Source organism: Rhinatrema bivittatum, chromosome 8 (assembly GCF_901001135.1).
Source record: "Rhinatrema bivittatum chromosome 8, aRhiBiv1.1, whole genome shotgun sequence".
Classification (NCBI taxonomy): domain Eukaryota; kingdom Metazoa; phylum Chordata; class Amphibia; order Gymnophiona; family Rhinatrematidae; genus Rhinatrema; species Rhinatrema bivittatum.
In genome coordinates, this window is record NC_042622.1 from 50,802,203 (window position 1) to 50,826,177 (window position 23,975).

Genomic DNA, 23,975 nt, shown 5'->3' on the forward strand with positions numbered 1-23,975 from the left:
ATTGGTTGGTTACAGGCTTTTTTTTCACCTTCCCTTTCTTATTTTTTTGCCAATTCCTTTTATATTGTCTTTTTTTCTGTTTCTTTTTTCTCCATCTTCTTCCCTCAAACACACAGTCAGGTTCTCATTCTCACATGCATTTCTCTTTCTCACACACACAGGCTCTCACTGGCACATGCTCTCTCTCATACAATCATTCATACACACAGGTTCTCACTGGCACATGCTCTCTCTCATACAATCATTCATACACACAGGCTCTCACTGGCACATGCTCTCTCTCATACAATCATTCATACACACAGGCTCTCACTGGCACATGCTCTCTCTCATACAATCATTCATACACACAGGCTCTCACTGGCACATGCTCTCTCTCTCTCACACACTCACACACACACACACACACACACAGGCTCTCACATGCTGTCTCTGCAAACATTCAGGTCCTCTCTCTCAACTCACCTCATACACGCACACACACACACTCTACGGGCCCTCAGCCTCTCTCTCACCTCTGGGCCTCCTCTTCGCGGGTCGCCGCAGGATGGGCTCTGCAGCGGCCCTGATCTTCTCGGGCCGCGGCAGCCCTGCTACCGGGCCTCTTCCTCTTCTTGGGCCGCTGCGACTTGGGATTCGCAGCGACCCGCGGCGGCTCCTCCTCTTCTGCACGCGCTGATTCGCTTCCTCCTTCCTGCCCACGCGGCTCCGGCAACGTTTACTTCCGGGGCCGCACAGGCAGGAAGGAGGAGCATCAGCGCGTTGTCTTGAGCCTCATCGCTGCGACGCATGAGCCTCCCTGCGCCCGGGGGCATTGGTGGAGGGTAGGGGGAAACTAAAAAACACATTTAAAGGCTCGGCGCAGCTGAAAAAGAAAAGGCTCGGCGCAGCCGATAAAAAAAAAAAAAAAATTCCTGATAGTCCTCGAAACGCTGCGCGTGTCAGCCAAAACGGCTCAGCGTGTCACCTCTGACACGCGTGTCATAGGTTAGCCATCACTGTTCTAAAGCTTCTCTAGCTTTAGCAGACACCTCCAAGCTAAAACTGCACCTCAAATCAAAAGCACTTACTGACCTTTGATATCGTCCAGTTGCCTCGACAGTCTATAGTGATTGAGTCTGCTATGAAAAAATAAAAAGATATGGATTCTCACATGTTTTCCAGGAAAAGACCACAAAATAACAGATAGCATTGCACTTTGAAAAATGTTCTTGCCAAAGTTATCTGCTTGCATTGCTATCCACCAGTTTTATATGGTGCAATATATCCATGACTTGCATTAAAAAATGGAAGTATTTCCTACTTGCCACTGAGCAAGGCAACTACTATCCACAGCCACTCCTAGGTGCAGAAGAGAGAATTTGTCATCTGCTTCGATCAGTCTACAAATCTTTCAATTCCATTTCACATGCCTCCTCAGCCTCCATGGAGTTGACACATTGCATGGCTTTGAGCAAGTAGCATCTGCGAGGACATCCCATGGAAAAACTAGCAAACCTCCCATGCTTGACCCCCAATCTATTCAGCAAGAAGCTCCAGGAGATGGTCGTTCACTGCCACATTTGGTCCTTTATCTGCAGTCTCTCTTAAAAGCTCTCCTTGGTGTGGTATTGCTTCTACCTGTATAAATGACCATACTTCCACAGGAGGCCATACAGGTCTTTTCAACAGTATTGTCTGCTGTCCTTTTTGGCCCAATTTCAACGAATACTTCTGGCCAGGCCTTGACAAAAGGAACTCCTGTTGACCAAAAACTGTATAAAAGGTCCACTCCAAACTGGGCCTGTTTTTGATCCCTCAAAACAATCTGTTCCTGAACTTCCCAGTAGGGGGAAGAATCAAACATTTTTTAGAAGAGTAGTGTCAGATCACCAGGGACCCCTGGGTTTTCCAAATTGTGCAATCTGAGTTCTAGTTGCATTTATCCTGGCTACCTTCCCTACCGCATTGTTCAGTGCTCCATTTTGATCTCTCATATCTACCGCAGCTCCCTTGGAAATCCCGTCACTACTCCAACAAGTGATAGAACCAGTCCCAGCAACTCAACATATGTGGGGGTTTCTATTCCTGATATTTCCTTATCTCCAAGAAAATTTGGGGCATTGCAGCTGTTCTGGATGTAATTCAGAATTAACTCTCAACACTATCCTTCCTTATATAAAGGACGACGAATGGATGTGTGCCTTGGATCTAAAGGATGCATACACTCACATACCCATCAACCTTTTACATTGGCACTTCTGCTTTCAGGTGGCTCTTTCCCACTATCAGTACAAAGTACTTCTGTTAGGCCTCTCCTCAGCCCAGAGGTCTTTTATGAAATGCGTCACGGTACTGGCAGCTCATCTCCATTACCTGGGAATACAAGCCTTCCCATAGCTGTATGATTGGTTCATCACAGTGAAATCGCGAGAGAGAGCACAGCTAGGAGAGCACTTCCATCATAGATCTTCTACACTACTTAAGTTTTCTGGTCAGCTTTGGGAAATCAAACATAGAGCCCACTCATAGATTCAGGTTCATTGGAGTTTGGATAAACTCACTGCAGGAAAGAGTATTCCTGCCTTCCGACTGAGCGAACACCATGATTTTGCTCATTTTCAACCTTCTCTCTTCTCTATCTTGTTAGCCTGAAGATGCCTTATAGTCTTATGCCACTTATCTGTTGGGTGTCTCAAGCATGCTGATGGATCACCTCGAGTGTTTCAACCACACAGGTGGTCTGTACAGCAATCAGTAGCCGACAAACTCTAAAGCTTATAAGGTGTTTTGCATCACAACAGAACATGAAACTAAATCAATTTTGCTCAGTTCTGCCAAGTGATCATAGACTAGCTTAAGACATTTTCATCTTCAAATGGGGCAAAGCCTCATGGTACACTTTTTCCACCATTACTGTTTATCGTAAGTTCAGTGCGAAAGGTTCTTCTGGACCGCACTTAGCTGATCCTCATGGCCCCCATGTGGCCCAGATAGATCTGGTATGCATATCTTGTGCAGCTTTCCAGCAGTCCTCCCACAAATCTGGGAACAGATCCTGCTTTGATATCTCAGGAAGACAGGACATTGTATCATCCTAACCTTTCAGTTCTCAACCTTGTAGCTTGATGTTGAGCGCTCAGTGATCACAGATCTCCACTTACCTACAGAGATTGTGAACATGCTAGTCTCATTTAGAAAGTCTTTTAATAAGGAGAAATTATGCCTTCAAATGGAATAGGTATTCTAAATGGTGTCAACAAAATGCTTTAGATCAATTTTTTGGGAACCTAAGCATCTGCTGAAATAGTTGCTCCACCTTTCTCACTCAGGTCTCGTTACCTCTTCTGTATATGGTAAGATGCTATAGTGCTGAGGTGCAAGTGCACCTCAGCACTATAGCATCTTACCATATACAATTAGATGGCAAACCAATCTCTACTCATCCACTGATCTCATTTCATAAAGGGCCTATGGCATGTCTAGCCCCAGTACAAAAGCCACCTGTTCTGTGAGACGTGAATGTGATCCTTTCCCAACTAATGAAGCTTCCTTTTGAGTCACCGGAGTCAGCATCTCTAAAGTACTTGACATGGAAGATGGTGCTCCTCGTTGTAATAACTTATGCTAGAAGAATCAGAAAACTCCAAGCCCTTGTCCACTATCCTCCATACATGTAGTTCTTCCACAATGGGGTGTTTCTTCTTAAATGCTCGAAGTGTCTGCTGAAGGTAGTCTCTGCTTTCCATCTTGATCAATCTATTGTATTGCCTACCTTTTTTTTCCTAGGCTCCATGCACATGAAGGCAAAAAAGCCCTCTGAACTGCAGGAGGACCGTGGCATATTACAAGAAACAAACTCAACTGTATTGTAAAACTTACAAACTGTTCATCTCATACGACCCCCAAGAAGCTAAGAGTAGCAGTCACCAAGCGTACCTTGTCTAACTGGCTGGATGAATGCATTCAGCATTGCTACACCTTAGCAGGATTGCATGTCACAGACTCTGTGAAAGTCACCAAGTGACAGCCATGGCTGGTTCCATTGCCCATCTTCAAGAAGTACCTTTTGAAGATATCTGCAAAGCTGCAACTTGGCCTTCCATTCGTACCTTTACGTCGCACTACTGTCTTGATAATCTCTCAAAGTCTGACACTAAATTTGGCTGAGCAATTTTGCAAAATCTGTTCTTGCTGTAGTCCAACCTCCACAATGTGGGTTGAGGTTCATATCAAGTAAGCAGTCCAGTCCACTGAAACCCTCAGTTTGGGACTTATTAGATGTTCAACCTGCTTATCGATTGAATAAAGCAAGTTTCCTAGAATCTAGACAGACAGATTCAGGACCAGTGGGTTATGTACCTCTACCAGCAGATGGAGACAGAGCAAACTGACGGCACATTATATATATATATATATATATACTCCTGCAGTGACAGCCAACCAGTATTCTCGGTGGACATGCATTTCCCTACTGGGGATTGCTAAAAAATTTAGAGGAGAATTAATTCCCCCCCCCCCCCAAGTTGAGAAAGCTTGAGGTGATTTCCATGGACCCTCAGATGAGTGCCTTGGTCTGGTAGCTGGTTCTTAGCTGGTGTGGACTTAAATGAATTAAGCAGCTGAAAGGCAGCGGATACAGGAAACCAAGCGTGGCGGTGACTGTATATGTCTTCTCCCCCCGCAGCCGGATACTCTCTATACTCTGCCGAGAAGGCTGAGCTCAGGTAAGTGGTGTTTTTTTTTTTTTTTAAGTCAAAGGATAGAGGGGTTGTTGTAGGACTTCCTCCATACTTGGCGCGCCACTCCGATCCCACTCCCGAGGGGGCTAAGGGAACTGGGCAGCCTGGCAGGTTGAGCAGCCGGGGTGGGCTAAGCCCCATGTGCGCCATGTAGTAAACTGTGGCTACATTTTTTGTGTGCTTATTTTTTCTGCGCAATTGGCTGCCCTCTACAGGACCGTTGGTGCATGCAAGTGAGTCTTTGTGCCCCCAGTTTCTTTTGGGCAAACTGTATTTGCGCACATATCTGGATCTCAAAGGAGTCAACCATCATTTGCGGGTGACTCATTTTTACATGGAATCATTGCATTCTGTGATAATGGCTGTGCAGTCAGGAGAATTTCTGACTTCCTTGGATCTGTCTGAAGCATACCTCTATATTCCCATCTGATTGGAGCACCAACATTTTCTGCGTTTTGCGGAGTTTGGGTGCTCTTATCAGTTTTGGGCCCTGCCTTATGGTTTAGCCACCACTCCACCACTCCCAGAACTTTTTCCAAGGTTGTGGTGGTGATGGCAGCAGAGTTGAGAGAGGATGGGATCCTAGTAAACCTGTATTTGGTGACTGGCTGATTCGCGCCAAGTCTCTGGAAGAGAGCTGCCTGGTGAACAGCAAGGTGATCTCCCTGTTGCAGGAGCTCAGTTGGGAAGCAGTCTTCACCCATCTCAGTCATTGGAGTATCTGGGTGTTGGGTTCGACATGAGGCAAGGCAAAGTTTTCCTGCCAGAAGCTCGTATTCAGAAGTTGATGACACAGCTGTGTTTCTTGGTGAACACTATTTGCCCATCAGAATGGGCCTATCTACAGGTACTCTGTTTGGTGGCAACCCTGGAAGTGGTGCCGTGGGCAAGGGCTCATATGAGTCGTCTTCAGCACTCCCTGCTGTCTAGTTGGAACCCGCAGTCTCAGGACTATTTGATTCAGCTCCACCTGTTGATGGAAGTCTGTTCTCATCTCCAGTGGTGGTGTTAAGTGGATCATCTGAGTGAGGGAGTTTCCCTGACATCACCGGACTGGTTGGTACTCACGGCAGATGCGAGCCTCCAGGGTTGGGGAGCTCACTATCAGGAACGAACTGCACAAGGGTGCTGGAATACAGAAGAGTGTCTCTGGAACATCAATCGGCTGGAAGCCTGGGTGGTCCGTTTGGTGTGCTCGCAGTTCAGTGGCAGGCTGCAGGGTCAAGTGGTCCAAGCAGTGTCTGACAATGCAATGAGAGTAGCTTACATCAATCAGCAGGGAGGAACCAAGAGTCAGCAAGTGTCACAGGAGGTAGACCAACTTATGGAATGGGCAGAAGTGCATGTTCAGGAAATCTTGTCCTCACACATTGCAGGAAAAGACCATTTTAGAGCAGACTTTCTCAGCAGGGAGAGTGTGGATCCATGAGAATGGGTATTGTCTGACAAGGCATTTCAGCTGAAAGTGGATTGCTGGGGCCTTCCATTTCTACAAGTGTTGGCGACTTCTTGCAATGCGAAGGTTCCTCGATTCTTCAGTTGCAGGAGAGATCCAAAGTCCTTAGGTATCGAAGCACTTGTGCGGATCTGGCCGGAGGACAAGCTGCTGTATGCCTTCCTCCGTGGCCCCTGTTGGCCAGAATAGTTCAGAGGGTCAAAGGCTGCAGTGGGATGGTTCTTTTGGTAGCACCAGATTGGCCCAGGAGACCATGATATGCAGATCTGGAAAGGCTCCTGGTAGACTACCCCCCCCCCCCCCCCTTCTGGCTCTCAGGAATCTGTTGCAGCAGGGACCTGTCCTTCTTCATGAAGATCTGACTCTGTTTTGTCTTACAGTATGGCCCTTGAGAGGACTCGCTTGTTGAAGCGTGGATATTCTACTGCAGCAATTGCCACCTTGCTACGAGATCGAAAGCTCTCCACTTCCTTAGCCTATGTGTGGGTTTGGTGATTGTTTGAGGCTTGGTGTGAAGATTGAGGAGTTCTTCCTCGTTCAGTTAGGATCCCGCTGATTTTGGACTTTTTGCAGGATGGGTTGAATAAAGGGTTGGCCCTTAATTCCTTGAAGGGTACAGGTAGCGGCTCTTGCCTGTTTTAGAGGCCAGGTGAATGGTAAATCCTTCAGCTCATCTTGATGTGGTCTGTTTCTTGAAGGGAGTGAAACATCTTCGTCCTCCCTTGCGGTTACCGGTACCCTTGTGGAGTCTTAATCTGGTGTTGGATTTCTTGGTGGGTCCTACATTTCGACCGTTGCGTAGCCTTTCATTGTAGTTACTGACCTTGAAAATGGTGTTTCAGGTGGCGATATGTTCTGCACGTTGAATTTCTGAGCTGCAGGCCTTGTCTTGTCAGGAGCCATTCCTTCAGGTGACTCCAGGGGTGTTAAAGCTGCGTACTGTTCCTTCCTTCTTGCTTAAAAGTGGTCTCAGAATTTCACTTTAATCAGTCCATTTCCTTGCCGACTCTGGATAAAGAAAGAAATGTGGAGGAATATCGCCTGTTGCATCCCTTGGATGTCATGAGAAATGTTGTGAGGTATCTGGAGGTTTCTAAACCTTTCCGAAAGAAGGATTGCCTGTTTGTCCTTCATGGTGGAGGTGTAGGGTGAGCCGGCTTCACGTGCTACAATAGCTCGCTGGATTAAGGAGGTAGTCATGGCCACGTATGTGGCCACTGAAAAGCCATTGCTTAGTCAGGTTAGGGCTCAGGCAGTGTCATGGGCGGAGGTTAGATTGTTGTCTCCCGTCGACATTTGCCAGGATGCAATGTAGTCCTCCTTACACACCTTTTCCAGGTATTATCGTCTGTGCAGGCACGGATGGACTCTGCCTTTGCACCTGTGGTTTTCACTGGGCTGCGGGCAGTTTCCCATCCTATTCAGGAGTAGCTTGGGTACATCCCACTGGTCCTGAATCCATCTGTCTAGATTAAGGAAAAATGAAATCATCAGGTAAGTAGTAATTTCTCATTTGCTTACTCTAAGCTCTACTGGCTTGGAGCCATGAGTGTTTGGTGCTGCCAAATGGCGTCACCGGCATCTAATGGATAATTCATCCTGCTAGCTACAGAAAACACAGTTTTTATGTTAAGCAAATTGACTTTACCTGTTAATTTTCTTTCCATGAATCTTGCTATACCAGTCCAGGATCCTCCCAGTAAGCTTGGCCACGAAAGGAGTGTTTTATCTCGTACATAATTGCTGCAGAGAATATTTCCTCATCTGTCCCGTTCTTTCTCCTAGGACAAGCAGGATGGTAGTCCTCACACATGGGTCACATCATCGGATGGAGCCTGGCATGGAGAACTTGTATCAAAATTTCTGGAATTTTGACTGTGCATACTGAGCATGCCCAGCATGCCATATACTACGTGTCCACGCGGGGTCCCTCTTCAGTATTTATTTTTCTGTGGAGCTTTCACCTTGCAGTTGAGCAACTCTGCTTTCTCTTAACTTTTTCATTTTCCCTCTTCTAATATATGTGTTCCTATTTGAGTTTAGGATCGCGACAGGTATTATGGGCTACAAGGATCTTCTCTTCCGATTTTGAAGTGTTGACAGTTTGAATTCTTTTTCTTGCATTAATGTTTTTGATTAGTGCGTTGTCATAGATATACTGGGTTTCTCTGTGCTGCATCACCTCTATAGTGGTGGTATCATCATTGAGAAAACTGTACTCTGCTTCCTTCTGCTGGTAGGGGAACATAACATACCTGTTGACTGATTTAGCAGGATTCATGGAAACAAAAATAACAGATAATCCAAAATGTTTCCTTTAAAATCAAATTTAGGATTGTAGGTTGTTCATTGTTGTTCACTCACTTGATAGCTCTATGTTGTGAGAGAAGTTAATGAACTTTTTAGCAAAAGAGCCTTAGTGTTTCATAAGGAATAAATTGTTATGAAGATCTCTCAAATAAAAAAAAAATTAAAAAACTGTGCAGAAACATAGTAGCCTATAAGGAATCTGAAATATCTAGCATCACCCTGGTACATTACAGAGAAAAAGCCCTTTGATTTAGTTTTTGAAGTTATTTTATAATTAGTTACAGCTCAGTAGTGGGTCTTAAATGTATGTTTGGAACTACTGGCTTGGAGGAGGCCCTAGCAGACTATTAAAATAATTCTTATGATATGGTTTAATAGTAGAGGATAATATCTCTTGAACTCTTGCATTTCCCATTTTATAGCCAGATTCCATAAGAACATAAGAAATTGCCATGCTGGGTCAGACCAAGGGTCCATCAAGCCCAGCATCCTGTTTCCAACAGAGGCCAAACCAGGCCACAAGAACCTGGCAATTATCCAAACACTAAGAAAATCCTATGCTACTGATGCAATTAATAGCAGTGGCTATTCCCTAAGTAAACTTGATTAATAGCTGTTAATGGACTTCTCCTCGAAGAACTTATCCAAACCTTTTTTGAACCCAGCTACACTAACTGCACTAACCACATCCTCTGGCAACAAATTCCAGAGCTTTATTGTATGTTGAGTGAAAAAGAATTTTCTTCGATTAGTCTTAAATGTGCTACTTGCTAATTTCATGGAATGCCCCCTAGTCCTTCTATTATTCGAAAGTGTAAATAACAGAGTCACATCTACTCGTTCAAGACCTCTCATGATCTTAAAGACCTCTATCATATCCCCAGTTCTTTACTGGAGCCAAGCACTTTAATTAAAATTAAACAATGAAGTACATTTTCACTTTTCATTATGATTAACTTTAAAATTTCCTTAGTTGTAGCAGAATCCTCTGTGCTTCTCCAAAGTGCAAAAACGGGAAGGTGGATCAGTGTTCAAGTCTAACATTAGTGATCTAAATCTGGTGAGCAGAGCAATATGGGATTTATTGGGTTCTCTAAATAGTGGTATTAATGAGAAGCACCAGTAAAACATGTATAAGGTAGAGGATGATAGTAGAGCCCAGATGCAGATTGTGGTCACTGGGAAGTCAAAGGTCAAACTGAGCCAGATCTCACAAGAATCAAGTGCATATCCATTCCACCTCAGGATGAGCACAAATTCTGATTTTACCAAGAGCTTGATTTAGTATAAGTTTGAAAATAAAGTAGTTTGGTTTTTTTTTTTTGGCAATTACAAATGTAATATGACTTGGGATGAATGAAGATGAATTATAGGAAGATTAGTTCTTATCTGCTAATTTTTGTTTTTGTAGTACCACAGATCAATCCAGACTCCTGGGTTTTGCCTTCCCTCCAAAAGATGGAGACAGAGAAAGTTTTACTGACACAGCCATTTAACCTGAGATGCCACCTGCAATTACAGTATTAATCTGTACCCAAGCCAGAAATGAAAGAAACAAGACCAACAGCTTTAATAACTAATCCCCTTGAATGAGCAGAGGGAAGAGGAAAAATTGAATTGAAAACTGTGCCCACACATAAACCTTGTGTAGGATTAACAAAAAAAACCAACCTGTGCCATTCTTCAGAGTAACTACACAAAAACTGATCGTTGGACTCTCCAAATCTCCCTTTCCACAGTGGGCTGGACTGATGTGTGGTACTACAGGACAGGAACAAAAATTAGCAGATGATAACCAATTTTCCTTTCCCTGTACGAACCTAGATCAGTCCAGACTCCTGAGATGTACCAAAGCTTCCCTAAACAGGGTGTGACTCTGAGAGTCCTGCTCGAAGCACACTTTCATCAAAGCTCAGGGCCTCTGGCGCCTGGACATCCAAACAATAATGCTTGTCGAAAGTATGCAAGTACTTCCAAGTAGCCGCTCTACAGATCTCCTGTGGTGAGATTTGCTGGCACTCTGCCCAGGAGGCTGCCTGAGAATGGGTAGATGCGCCTGAAGCCCCTCTGGAACAGGGCGACCTTGACATATATATACCCAGAGCTAACTGCCTCTTTCAACCACTCACAATTGTGGTTCTTGAAGCCTTATGACCCTTTTTGGCACCACACTAGAGCACAAAAAGATGATCTGACAAACGGAAGCTGTTCGTAACTTCCAGGTACCACAACAAAGCACACTTTATATCTAACCGTTGTAACTCCTTAGCTTGAGGAGACATAGTACTCTGATTCAGGAAGGACGGGAGTTTTTATTGACTGGTTTAAATGGAATGACGACACCACCTTCGGCAGAAAGGAAGGAACCGTTCTCAAGGACACATCCTCATTCAAAATTCTCAAAAAGGGCTTCCTGCACAATAGTGCCTGATGCTCGGAGATTCAGCGTGCTGAACAGATTACCACCAGGAGAACCACTTTCAAGGTGAGATCCTTCATATTCTCTCATCTCAGAGGTTCAAATGGAAGCCCCTATGTTAGGACTCCAGGAAGGGCAAGGCTTCCGAACTGGAGGGCGCAAATGCTTCGCTCCCTGAAGAAAACGCACGTCGTCTGGGTGAGCTGCCTGAGAAACTCCATGAACCTTACCACGAAGGCAGCCTAAAGCCACCACCTTAACTCAGAGGGAAATAAAAGATAAACCTTTGACCCAAATCCTCCTGCAAAAAGGCCAGGAAATGTACCACCGAAGCTTGCATGGGAGCCACCTTCTGCTCGGAACACCAGGCCTCAAACAGTCTCCAGACTCTCACATAGGCCAGGGACTTGGAAGTCTTTCTAGATTGCAAAAGGATAGCAATGACTCCTTCTGAATAACCTTTATCTCTCAAACGCTGCCTCTCAAAAGCCAAGCCGCTAGACAAAAGCAATCTGCCTGGTCGAAACAAACGGGACCTTGGTGTAGAAGGTTTGACAGATGAGCTAGCTGTTGGTCCATCCACTGTTAGGTTGACCAGGTCCACAAACCATGGACACTGTGGCCACTCTGGAGCAATGAGGATCACTTTGCTTGGATGATTCTCTATGCGTCTTACGATCTTGCCTACTAATGGCCACGGAGAGAACACATACAGAAGGATGTCCGCTGGCCAAGGCAGAACCAGGGCATCCACCCCCTCCGCTCCTCTTTCTCTTTGCTGGCTGAAGAAACATGGAGCCTTGGCATTGTGGAAGGTCGCCATCAAATCCATGCACTGCGTGCCCGATCTCCAACTGACGAGGCACAACACTTCCTCTGACAGCTCCCACTCTCCGGGGTCCTGCTGTTGCCGGCTCAAAGTCCACTTGCATGTTGTCTGTGCCCGCTATGTGGGAGGCTGCCAATCGCTCCAGATGATCTGCCCGAGCGATAGAGTCTGGGCTTCCCAAGCTACAGTTCGACTCTTGGTGCCCTCCTGTCGGTTGATATACGCCGCTATAGTCGCATTTTCCGACAAGACCCTCACTTGCCTTCCCCTCACCAGGAGTAGAAACACCTACAGGACCAAGAACACAGCTCTTGTCTCTAGACGATTGATGGACATCGAGGCTTTCTCTGCCAACCACAGTCCTTGCACCGACTGGTTGTGACACACCACTCCCCAGCCGCGGAGACTGGCATCTGTGTTGACAATCATCCAGACTGGAATGTCTAGGTCTGCACCCTGTTGTAATGTGTCCAGGAGAAGCCACTAGGAAAGACTGGATCGAGCACACTCCGAGAGGGGTAGAGAAAGCTGAAGCTGCTCTGACAGCGGGTCCCAGCGAAACAGTAAAGCTGACTGTAGAGGCCTCATATGAGCAAACACTCACGGAACCAGTTCCAAGGTGGAAGCCATAGACCCGAGAACTTGTAAGAAATCCCAGACCTTGGGTACCCATGATTTCAACAACCTGCAAACTTGAGCTTGCAACTTGGAAATCCACTCCTCTGTAAGGAATACCTTCCCCACCCTCATCTCGAAATACGCCCCCAGGAATTCCAAACTCTGGAAAGGGACAAGATGACTCTTGGATAGATTGAATATCCATCCCAACAACCGCAGGTGCCAGAGTACGAAGTCCACTGCCTGCCACAAAGGGTTTCCGATTTCGCCTGAATCAGCCAGTCTAAATAGGGGTGAACCAGGATCCCATCCCTCCAGAGAGCTGCAGCCACCATGACCATTACCTTAGTGTAAAGGCTCTGGGTGCGGTTGCCAGGCCGAAAGGCAGGGCACAAAACTGAAAATGTTCTTCCAGAATCATGAATCTCATGATCTGGCAGAATCCCTATGTGCAAGTATGCCTCTGTTAAGTCCAGAGACGCTAGGTACTCCCCCTTGTGCACCAAGGCAATCACAAACCGCAGGGTTTCCATTCAGAACTGAGGAACCTTCAGGGCCACGTTCACCTTTTTTAAATCGAGGATTGGCGGAATGTGCCCTCCTTTTTGGGAACTATGAAATAAATGGAATAACGACCTGTCTCCCACTCCTCTAGGGGGACAAGAACAATGGCTCCCAGCTTGCGCAGGCGACACATGGTCTCTCAGGCCACCAATTTCTTTTCTTTGTAAGTGCACAGGGAGACCAAAAATCGATCTTTTAGTGGCTGAGCAAATTCTAAAGCGTAACCGTGCCTTATCTCGCTTAAGACCCTCTGGTCAGACGTGATCTTGGTTCACTCCTCGTAGAACAGAGCCAGTCAGCCCCCAATCACCAGAACCGAGGAGTTAGACCAGCCTCGCACATTGGGCTGATCTGGCTCCCCCTCCACCCTGAGAGAAGCCAGCCCTGCTAGATCTATGCCCCCGAAAGGACTGGTTCCAGGACGACTGTCCACTCAAGATCTGCCTCTGCGTACTTTCAGACGCTCTGGATGGCCGAAAACGTTGACTCCCTCTAAAGCGGATATGAAACGGAAAGGAATTTTTACATTTCGGCTTATCTTCAGGCAATTTGAGGACCTTATTCTCACCAAAAGACTTGATCATCTCCTCCAAGTCCTTGCCAAAGAGCAACTTCCCTTTACAAGGTAAGGCTCCCAACTGAGCCTTGGACGAAACGTTGGCCAACCAATTCCGCAACCAGAGGAGTCGCCAGGCCGAGACCACCAATGCCAGTGTCCTGGAGGAGGTCCTGAGAAGATCTTACAAGGCATCAGCACTATAAACCACAACTGCTTCCAGCCACTCTGCCTGTTGGGTCTCAGATTCAGACAAGGACCTGTCCAACTGCAACTGCTGTACCCAGCGCAAGCCTGCCGTCAACATAAAACTGCTACACATAGCAGCCCAAACACCAATTTTCTCGATGTATACCTCCAACTTCCTATCCTTAAGAGCCGCAGATCCAGTAACCGGAATTGTTGTCGACTTAGTGACCGCCGGAACAGACGCATCAACCTTTGGGACTTTCAGAAGTTCCAGGGTATCCTCAGGCAAAGGATACAGTTTATCCATGGCTCTGCTGACCTTTAGGCCTGTATCAAGAGTATCCCACTTCCTAAACACAAACGTGCTGACGTACTTGCGAAATGGAAAGGACCTCACTGGACCCCTGAGGCCAACGATGACTGGGTCCACTGATCTCAATTTGGAGTACTCTCGCGGAACTTCTATAAGAGTTCCTCCAGAACTGCGGGTATCAGGGGACTTAGCTCCTCCTTGTGGAACAACCGTACTGCTTTCGGGCCATCGCTGTTGACGGATGGTTTCTTCGATCCTGATCCGTCAAACCCAGATCCGATCCCAGAGGGTCCTTCACTGACGGGTCATCCGCTCCTAAAATATTGGAGGAGCTGTCTGAGGTGGGCGGCAGCATCGTAGTCTTCAGGAGCTGCCTGACCCTTGTGGCCCTCTCCTCCTCAAAGGGCCTGGATCTCTTGGCTGGCAGTACGGTGGCCCCTTTCTCTTACTCAGGGTGGCTGCGTGGACCTCCGAGCCTTATAGGCTTTGTGCAACAGCACAAAATCTGAAGAAAAAGAGGAGGAGGAGGAAGCATCACACATGTTCTTGGGGTCCTCCTCACTTACTGAAGGGACCCCATCGGTGCCTTGACCTCCCATGGAGGCCACTACTACCAGAGATAATGGGGGAGGAAAATCCCCCTCCCCGCTCCGCGCAGCCACCCTGCTGCCATTCCCACACTTAGCGGTAAGGGACTGTCGGTGGGCTGCCGTGCCAGCGAGAGCCTCCCAGCCTCATGGCGCCTGGCCTACTTCACTGCCACCGTGCTCCCCTAAGTGCCCTCCCCAATAGAGAGGCACTGGGAGCATTTACCATCGTGCACGTGTCCCTGCAGGCTGCACAGGTCATGCCATGCCACACGGCATGAAAAATGGCACTGGGCAGTAAGCTCAAAAGCTTCTGGAGGAACAGGGAGAAAGACAGAGCCCCTCGAACAATTGAGTAGGGCTGAGCCAACGGCGAGCCATCCCACAGCCGCCCACGACTGCACAAGCTGCCTGTCCGGGCTTTAAAGGGATTCATGTGCTTTTATTTTTTCCAATAAAAACTTTAACAAATAGGGAGGCATTTATTTCTTTTCTCAGAGAATGGCTGCAGGCTCAGTCCCTCCCCCAAGACGAGTGACCCGGGACCCCCAGTTTTCAGCCCAGTCTGATACTCAAGGAGCGAGCTTAAAAAAGGGTCGCTGACCCCCTGCTCTTCTTCTTAAACCAGAGGAGATGGTCCTACCAGGCCCTAACAACCCCCTGGGAGGCTGAAATCCATAGTCCAATCCTTTTTTTTTTTTTTTTAACTCAGACTGCAAGCTTTGCACCTCCACCATCTGCTGGAGATAGAAATACCGAAGGACTGCAGGTGGCATCTCAGGTTAAGTGTCAATAAAACTTTCTCTGTCTCCAACTGCTGGAGGGGAGGCAAAACCCAGGAATCTGAACTGATCTGGATACGTACAGGGAAAGAAAATTTTGTCAAATAAAAATAGGAAGAAAGGAATAGGTTACACTTTTTTATTCTTGGGCTCTGACAGTACTCTGCCATCCTTTTCTCTCTTACTTTAACTTCCTGCATTTCCCTTCATCAGACCTAATTAGCAGACTTGAGAGCTAATTTGCCTTTCTTTTTTTTTTTTTTATTCTGTCTGCATGGTTCACATTACTGTCTTAGTTGAAGTTTGCATGTTCATTAGTATCCTTTTGTAGTCATTTAGTTCTGACATGTAATCCAAGAGAAATCTCAAAGAAATGTTTATAAGAGAATGTGTGTTGTATTCATTGATTTCACTTTTTATATTTTTAAATAGAAGAACATTTTAACCAATTGGCCAAGCAGTGCCCTGGAAGTGAATATGGCAGCACTTGAGGATGATATCAGTGGCTTCCAAGAGCTGCCTCCAGAGGAACTGACAATAAAGGCAGAACAGGAGAGTGAAGATGAGTCATCTGAGACACTAGAGGCTCCAGTGGTAGCAGCAGCATCAGAAGGTACCTCCCCAGAAAAGTGGGTGGTGGAGTATGTAAACTTCCTGGGTCCATCCTCAACCCCAGCTTTTACAGAAGCACTGGACCTAATAGAGTCTGTAAGTATCAGAGTGATATCCATCCCTTATTTCCTCTATCTCTCTCTCAAAAGCATTAACAAAACAAAACAACCATTGTATAAGAAGTCTTTTATTTCGAGAAGACCTTTTGCTAGCCATTAGGCCCTCCTCAATGAACCATTGTACAGAGTCTGGTGTATCTTGTATTTTCTCTCACATACAGGACAAAGTACCACAGCAACCTGCAATGGCTGAAAGTAGGTTATGCCTCTTTGAACAGCTCATTCTTTATTGTCCCACCAGATCAGTCCAGAACTGCATGGATTTGCCTGCCTATCAGCAGATGGAGAAAGACAACAGATTTGCTGATGACACTCCACAATAGTGCACTATGATGCTTTCAGCACTTCAGTATTTCTCTCTCCAGCGAATGGTAGATGGGTAAATCCTGCAGCCTGGAAGTCTTGGGGACAAATTGCTGCTAGGAAGTTTCTGGTTTTTGTGGTGCACTTCAGTGAAGTAGTGATAAATGGGTTTGGTGGCCCTTTCTTTGGGGGACTGATAGTCGTACTATCTCTTTTCCTCTCCTGCCCTGCCTGATTGCTGGCTTCCTATGTCCCCTTGTCATGTGTGGAAAGTTGAGTCTGGTCCCTGGGGGGACAAAGAAAGCCACAATCAGGGATCAGCAGAGGAGACTGTCCTTTGTCTTTTAGGGAGGTATTGATTTGAATTTGTTTTCATTGAGGGCAATAAAGTTTTTAAAGAAAAGGATATTCCAGATGTATTCCACACATTAAGAAAGGTGGAAGGAAGGCAAAATGATTACTGGCATAGTTAAAAGGTGAGATGAAAGAGGCTATTTTAGCTAAAAGATCTTCCCTTGTACGTACCCGGATCAGTCCAGACTCCTGGGTTTGGCCCCCCATCCAGCAGATGGAGACAGAAGTTTAACAACAGACTCCGCCTTAACTGGGCTGGTGCCACCTACAGTCTGGCAGTATTCTGTCTCCAGCAGGTGGAAGACGGGCCAAACCTACAGTCTGAGTTAGGGCCTAGCGTAGTTAGTCAGGGTTAGGCAAACTTTAAAAAAAAAAAAAAAAAAGATAAAGTAAAAGAAATAAAGCAGGAACAGAGACTGACCACAGTGTGTTCCTGCAGGTCAAGGTCTCCCGCCTCCCAGGGGGTTGAGAGGTCCGGAGGGGACCATCCTCCCTGGTTTCAGAGGCAGTGGGTGTTGAGGGTTGAGGACCCATCATCAACACATACCGCTACTGGGGGTGACCCCGGGAAGCCCAGCTCACTCCCCCCGGTAGGTTCAGGACCCAGAGGCGCCGACAGGTACGTTAAAAAAAAAAAAAAAAAGTCATTGTTTTGTTTGTGCACAGTTTGCCTCCGAGAGCCGCTCCGATCGCGAGGGGGGTGGTTTTAGACCGTCTCGCCGCGTTTTCGGGGTGCGGGGGTTAATTTTTTGTCCCTACCATGCTGCGTTGAGCCGCGTGTCGGGTCTGCGGCATGGTGTGCGTGCGCGCCTGTCAAGGGAAAACTTGTGCGCCGCGTGTGTCTCCGGCGGCGAAGGTGCCTCGGCGGCTCCGAAGGGAGTCCTGATTTGGGTCCAGTCCGTTATGGGCGCATTTGGGCAGCTACCCGATGCGATCCCTGCCCCGTTCCTGGACAGCGTGGGAACGGGCGCCATTTAAATGCCTCAGTCAGGGACCCTGCCTCCGGGCGCCATTTTGTCTCCCTCCCCGGCAGCGCCAGCATTGCAGAGGGAGGAAGTTTTACCTCTCCGTTTGTCCCTGAAGCACGGAGTCCCTGAGGGGGACAGGTCCGCGGTTGGAGGCAGGCCACAGGCTGACCCGGATGTTGCAGGGGCTGGAGATGATTCTTCGTCAGAGTCTTCTTTTTATTCTGATTTCGTGCTCCTTATGCATAAGGCATTTAGGGCCCGCAAGGCAGCAAAGAAGAGACCTATTTTGGGGAATTCACAGCCCGGTCCTTCCAAGCGGGCCCGGACTCCGCAGGATGCGGATTCCTTCCCGGTCCAGTGCCCGAAGCCCTTGAGAGCACAGGTGGTTGTCACAGATTCCTCCCCTTCAGAGTCAGAGGACCAGGAAGAGCTGGAGGGGACCTCTCAGCCCCCGAGGGGGGTGGAGGGAGACGCAGGGTGACAACAAGCAGTGCTGAAGGGAGCCCATGGGACGGATAGGGATGATCCAAAGGTAGTCCAACTTTTTCGCAGGGATGAGCTAGGACCACTTATCTTGGCTATCCTGGGGGAACTAGGTATTCAGCATCCGCAGGAGGAGTCTCGCCTGGGCACTACAGACCCTGTGGTATTGGGGCTCCGGGGCCCTCCTACCACTTTCCCTTTTCATTTCTCAGCCACAGACTTAGTTTTTAAGGAGTGGGACACTCCGGATTTGGGACTGAAGGTGGTGAAGGCCATGGATAAGCTTTATCCCGTACCTGAGGAGGCTTTGGAACTTTTGAGGGTTCTGAAGGTGGATTCAGCCATGACGGCAGTCACTAAGAAGATCACCATTCCGGTCACTGGGGGGCATGGTCCTGAAGGACCTGCAGGATCGTAAGCTGGAAGTCCAACTGAAAAGGATATTTGAAGTCTCCACCCTAGGGATTTGGGCGGCGAAATGTAGTAATTTTTCGTTGCGAGCAGGTCTCCGTTGGGTTCAACAACTCCTGGCCAGCGAGTCCTTATCCCAGGAAGAAGCCCTACAGCGGGTCGTCTGGAGGTGGTCATTGCCTACAGTGCGGATGCCTTTCATGACTTGCTTCGCACATCGGCCAGAACCATGGTGTCAGCGGTATCCGCTCGGCGTCTCTTGTGGCTTCGGAACTGGGCCACCCTATGTAGATCTAATGGTAACGTTCAGGAACACCAAGCCGCCCCGCTTCTTTGCCCGCCGCAGGGAACCGTGTGCAGAGGGCGTGGACGTGCTGGTTCTCCCATGGCCAGTGGGCGTCCTTCTGTATGTGTTTCCTCCTTGGCCTCTCATCGGCCGCACTCTTTGCAGAATAGAAGTGCATCCATCGGAGGTCATTCTCGTCGCTCCCGAGTGTCCAAGACGTCCGTGGTTCGTTGAACAGATCAATCTGGCCATCGACATCCCCTTGAGGTTTCCGGATCTACCTGACATTCTACATCTGGGCCCGGTTTATTTCAATCAGGTCGAATGCTTTTGTCTATTGGCATGGCTTTTGAGAGGCAACGTCTGAAGTCCCAGGGGTATTCAGATGCGGTGGTTTCCACGATGTTACAATCCCGTAAAGTTTCCACCTCCTTGTCTTATGTCAGGGTCTGGAAGGTTTTTGATGCTTGGTGTCTCGCTAGAGGTGTTGTCTACCCGAGCAGGGGTCTCGGATGTCTTGGATTTTCTCCAGGATGGTTTATCGAAGGGCTTGTCCTGTGTTCTTTGCGAGTGCAAGTGGCCGCGATTAGTTCCTTGCGTGGTAACATACATGGACTAAGCCTAGCGGCGCACCTGGATGTCTCCCGATTTTTACGTGGGGTGAAGCATTTGAAACCTGTCCGGGAACCGTGTCCGTCTTGGAATTTGATTCTTAAAGCCTTGGGTGCAGCACCCTTCAAACCTTTGCGTAGGGTTATTTTGAAAGATCTCACCTTGAAGGTAGTATTTCTGGTGGTGATTGCCTCAGCTCGTCGGCTGTCAGAGCTCCAAGCGTTGTCGTGTAGGGAACCCTTCTTGCGGATTTCTGATTCGAGTGTTTCCTTACGTACGGTTCCATCCTTTCTACCCGAGGTGGTATCTTCTTTCCACTTGAATCAGTCAGTGGAACTGCCAGCCTTCTCGGACGGGTCGGACCCCGATTATAAGGATTTACGGACCTTGGATGTTCGGGCTTTGCTTCGTTACCTGGGTTACTATTGAGTTTTGGGTGTCCGATCATCTTTTCGTACTCTGGAATGGACCTCGTCGAGGTAATATGGCTTCTAAGACCACGATAGCTCGTTTGTTGAAGGAGGCCATAAACTCTGCTTACTTGTTAAGTGGGCGACCATTACCGGTGGGCCTTCGGGCTCACTCTACTCGATCTCAAGCTGCCTCCTGGGCGGAAAGTCATCAGGTGTCTCCCGAGGAAATTTGTCGAGCGGCTACGTGGAAGTTGCTCCACACCTTTGCTAGACATTACCATTTGGATGTTCAGGCGTCAGGGACGGGGACATTTGGAGCAGGGGTACTGCGTGCGGGCCTCTCTGGATCCCATCCCAAGTAGATGAAGCTCTGGTGCATCCCAGGAGTCTGGACTGATCCGGGTACGTACAGGGAAAGGAAAATTAGTATCCTTTCTTGATAATTTTCATTCCTGTAGTACCACGGATCAGTCCAGAGTCCCGCCCTCTTTAGGGTCTTATCAGTTTGGAGAGTCCTCGCTATTGTATTCCTGTCTAGTTTTTTGCAGACCGATTGCGTTATTCTGCAGCCCATGGGTGCTGATCCCATCTGGGGGGTCCATGAGCCAATTTTTCCGGTTGTTCGGTTTCTGTATATAGTTTGGGGTGTTTTTTTATAATCCATTCTGCTTTGACATTTAGTAATACTGCCAGACTGTAGGTGGCACCAGCCCAGTTAAGGCGGAGTTTGTTGTTAAACTTCTGTCTCCATCTGCTGGAGGGGGCGCCAAACCAGGGAGTCTGGACTGATCCGTGATGCTACAGGAACGAAAATTATCAGGTAAGGATACTAATTTTCCTTACATTCAAAAATTTGAACAAGGATTCAACAAAAAACCCCCAAAAAAACAGGATAAAGCATAAGCGTTGGCAAGTTAAATGTAAGACAGTGATAAGACAGGCTAAGAGAGAATTTGAAAAGAAGTTGGCCGTAGAGGCAAAAACTCACAATAAAATCTTTTAAAAATATATCCAAAGTAGAAAGCCTGTGAGGGAGACAGTTGGACCGTTAGATGATCAAGGGGGTTAAAGGGGCACTTAGAGAAGATAAGGTCATCGCGGAAAGATTAAACTATTTCCTTGCTTCGGTGTTTACCAAAGAGGATATTGGGGAGATGCCTCTTCCGGAGAAGGTTTTCATGAGTAATGATTCAGATGAACTGAACCAAATCACGGTGAACCTAGAAGATGTGGTAGGCCTGATTGAGAAACTAAAGAGTAGTAAATCACCTGGAACAGATGGTATTCGCAACCAGATGACACCCAAAGGGTGTCGGGCGCGCCTCAATAAGCTGGAGAAACGTTTCGGGGCCCCGAACTATACTCCCTGTGCATCTGTTCCATTGATGCCCAGGGATCGCGGGGAGCCGATCGATACGCTTCCCCTAGCAGTCCCTCTTGCTAGTACTTCCAAGGATCGAGGAGACTGGGATAGATCCTCTATGATCTCCATGGTCTCGAGGACATTGGGATCTTCAGCTTCCTCGACACTTGAGAAAGACCGGGCCGAGCATCGAAGGAGATCTTGCAAGCATCGCCACCAGTCACCATCAACGCATGGTTCCGAAGCGGCATCAGCAGCAGCCGAGCCACCATCGAAGTGGCACCGGCCATCGGAGGCCCCATCCTCCGATGCTTCCGGTAGCCCTAGGCGTTCCCCACTGACACCGGTGCTGGGCACCATGCTACCTCAGAGAGCCAGTGTCGCCTTATCCCCCTCCATCAGTTCTGGCCACTACTGACTTTCAGGAGAGCTACTGGTGCCACCGGCCCCCATGCCAGTGCCCGAGCCTCCGCCATTGATGTTAGCACCACTGCTAGAGCGTCTGGACATCCTCTTGTGCGCCCTTCCATCGCAGCCAGTGCCCAAAGGACCTTCAGTTCCCCAGTGGCCACCGCAGTAAGATGCACCCCGGGAACAGCAGACCGGCAGGGAGCTGAAGCTCTGCCGGCAGAAGATGATACATGGCATCAAAGTTAGTACAGGCCATTTCCTTCTCATTTGTTTAGATATATTAGATGTTTCATGCATTTGATCTGCACCACCATACTGATTGGGCTGAGTTGGGAGAAGGAGGAGGGGACGGTGCGCGAGAGGGAGAGACGCTACATTCGTTCTAGGGGGAGCTCCGTACAGAGCCCGTCATGGGGACAGATTTTTTTTTCTTATTTTCCTCCTCTAAATCCTAGGTGCGTCTTATGGTCAGGGGCGTCTTATGGACTGCAAAATACGATAGTTGCAATGGAGAAGGTACAGAGAAGGGCGACCAAAATGATAAGGGGAATGGAACAGTTCCCCTATGAGGAAAGACTAAAGAGGCTAGGACTTTTCAGCTTGGAGAAGAGACGGCTGAGGGGGGATATGATAGAGGTGTTTAAAATTATGAGAAGTCTAGAACAGGTAGATGTGAATCAGTTATTTACTCTTTCAGATAATAGACTAGGGGGCACTCCATGAAGTTAGCATGTGGCACATTTAAAACTAATCGGAGAAAGTTCTTTTTCACTCAACACACAATTAAACTCTGGAATTTGTTGCCAGAGGATGTGGTTAGTTCAGTTAGTGTAGCTGTGTTTAAAAAAGGATTGGATAAGTTCTTGGAGGAGAAGTCCATTACCCGCTATTAATTAAGTTGACTTAGAAAATAGCCACTGCTATTACTAGCAACAGTAACATGGAATAGACTTAGTTTTTGGGTACTTGCCAGGTTCTTATGGCCTGGATTGGCCACTGTTGGAAACAGGATGCTGGGCTTGATGGACCCTTGGTCTGACCCAGTATGGCATGTTCTTATGTAGAGCTAGATGCCCTTCTTGTGGCAGGCACGGTGGAACCGATCCCTCACCATCAACAGGGCCGAGGGTTCTGTTCAAGTTTTTTCCTCATTCCGAAAAGGAATGGTGGCTTGCGCCCCATCCTCGACCTCAGGGGGATGAACAAGTTTATAGTAAGAGAAAAGTTCAAGATGGTCTCTCTGGGCACGCTGATCTCGCTCCTCAGAATAAGAGGCTGGCTTTTCTCCTTCAATCTCAAGGAGGCTTACACACACATTGCAATTGTCACCAGCCATCGCAAGTACTTCCACTTTGTGGTGGGGAAAGTACATTTTCAGTACAAAGTGCTGCCCTTTGGGCTTGCATCGACACCCCCCCCCCCCCCCATGTTTTTACCAAATGCTTAGCGGTGGTGGCCGCCTACCCCAGGTGTCACTCAGTGCATGTGTTCCCCTACCTGGAACCTTGCATGCTCTGACCTTGATGATGCAGACAGTGGGGTTCGTCATAAACCTCCCCGAGTCTCATCTCTGTCTGTCTCCCCAGTTAGACTTCATAGGTGCCAGGCTGGACACTGCAAGTGAAAGCTTTTTTGCCCTGAAACTGGGCGATCGTCATTGCCTTGCTGGCCACCCTTGTCCAACAGTCAGAAGGTGCCAGCTCGCCTTCTGCTCTGCCTGCTGGGCCACATGGCAGCCTCTGTCCATGTGACCCCTCTGGCTTGCCTCCACATGAGGAATGCCCAATGGCCCCTACAGACCCATTGGCAGCAGGTTTCTCAGGATATTGAGGCGCCCGTCTTGGACTCAGGCTCTCTCAGAATGTCTCTTTCCTGGTGGGAAGATCTCTCCAACCTGGAAAGGGGTCTTCCCTTCCAGCCCCCTCCGCCTCAGGTGATTCTAGCTACAGATGCCTCCCCTCATGGCTGGGGGGCCCACGTGGACTGTATCCACATGCAAGGTCTATGGACTGCCTCCGAAGCCCACTGCCAGATAAACTTCCTGGAGCTTCGGGCAATCCAATATGCCCTATGGGTGTTCAGGGATAGGTTGTCGTCCAAGGAAGTCCTGATTCGGACAGACAACCAAGTTGCAATGTGGTATATTTATTTTATTTATTTAAACATTTCTTGTATACCGCTTATACATGATATGGTCTAAGCAGTTTACAAATTAAAATCACATACTTAATTCAAGGTGAGAAACATAAAACAATAGTAAATACAATTAAATTTAAAGTAGATTAAAATTTAAAAA

The 23,975-nt window shown here is 47.8% G+C and overlaps 1 protein-coding gene across 4 annotated transcripts in view; it reads left to right on the top strand.

Moving 5' to 3' along the window:
- The window catches only part of MYBL2 (MYB proto-oncogene like 2), a 283,607-nt gene that overhangs the window by 97,709 nt on the left and 161,923 nt on the right, over positions 1–23,975 (top strand). For all 4 annotated transcript variants that reach the window (XM_029612440.1, XM_029612437.1, XM_029612436.1 and 1 more), the window contains one exon: positions 15,777–16,052. In XM_029612440.1, coding sequence (XP_029468300.1) covers positions 15,777–16,052 — 276 coding nt within the window. The remainder of the gene's footprint in view (positions 1–15,776; positions 16,053–23,975) is intronic.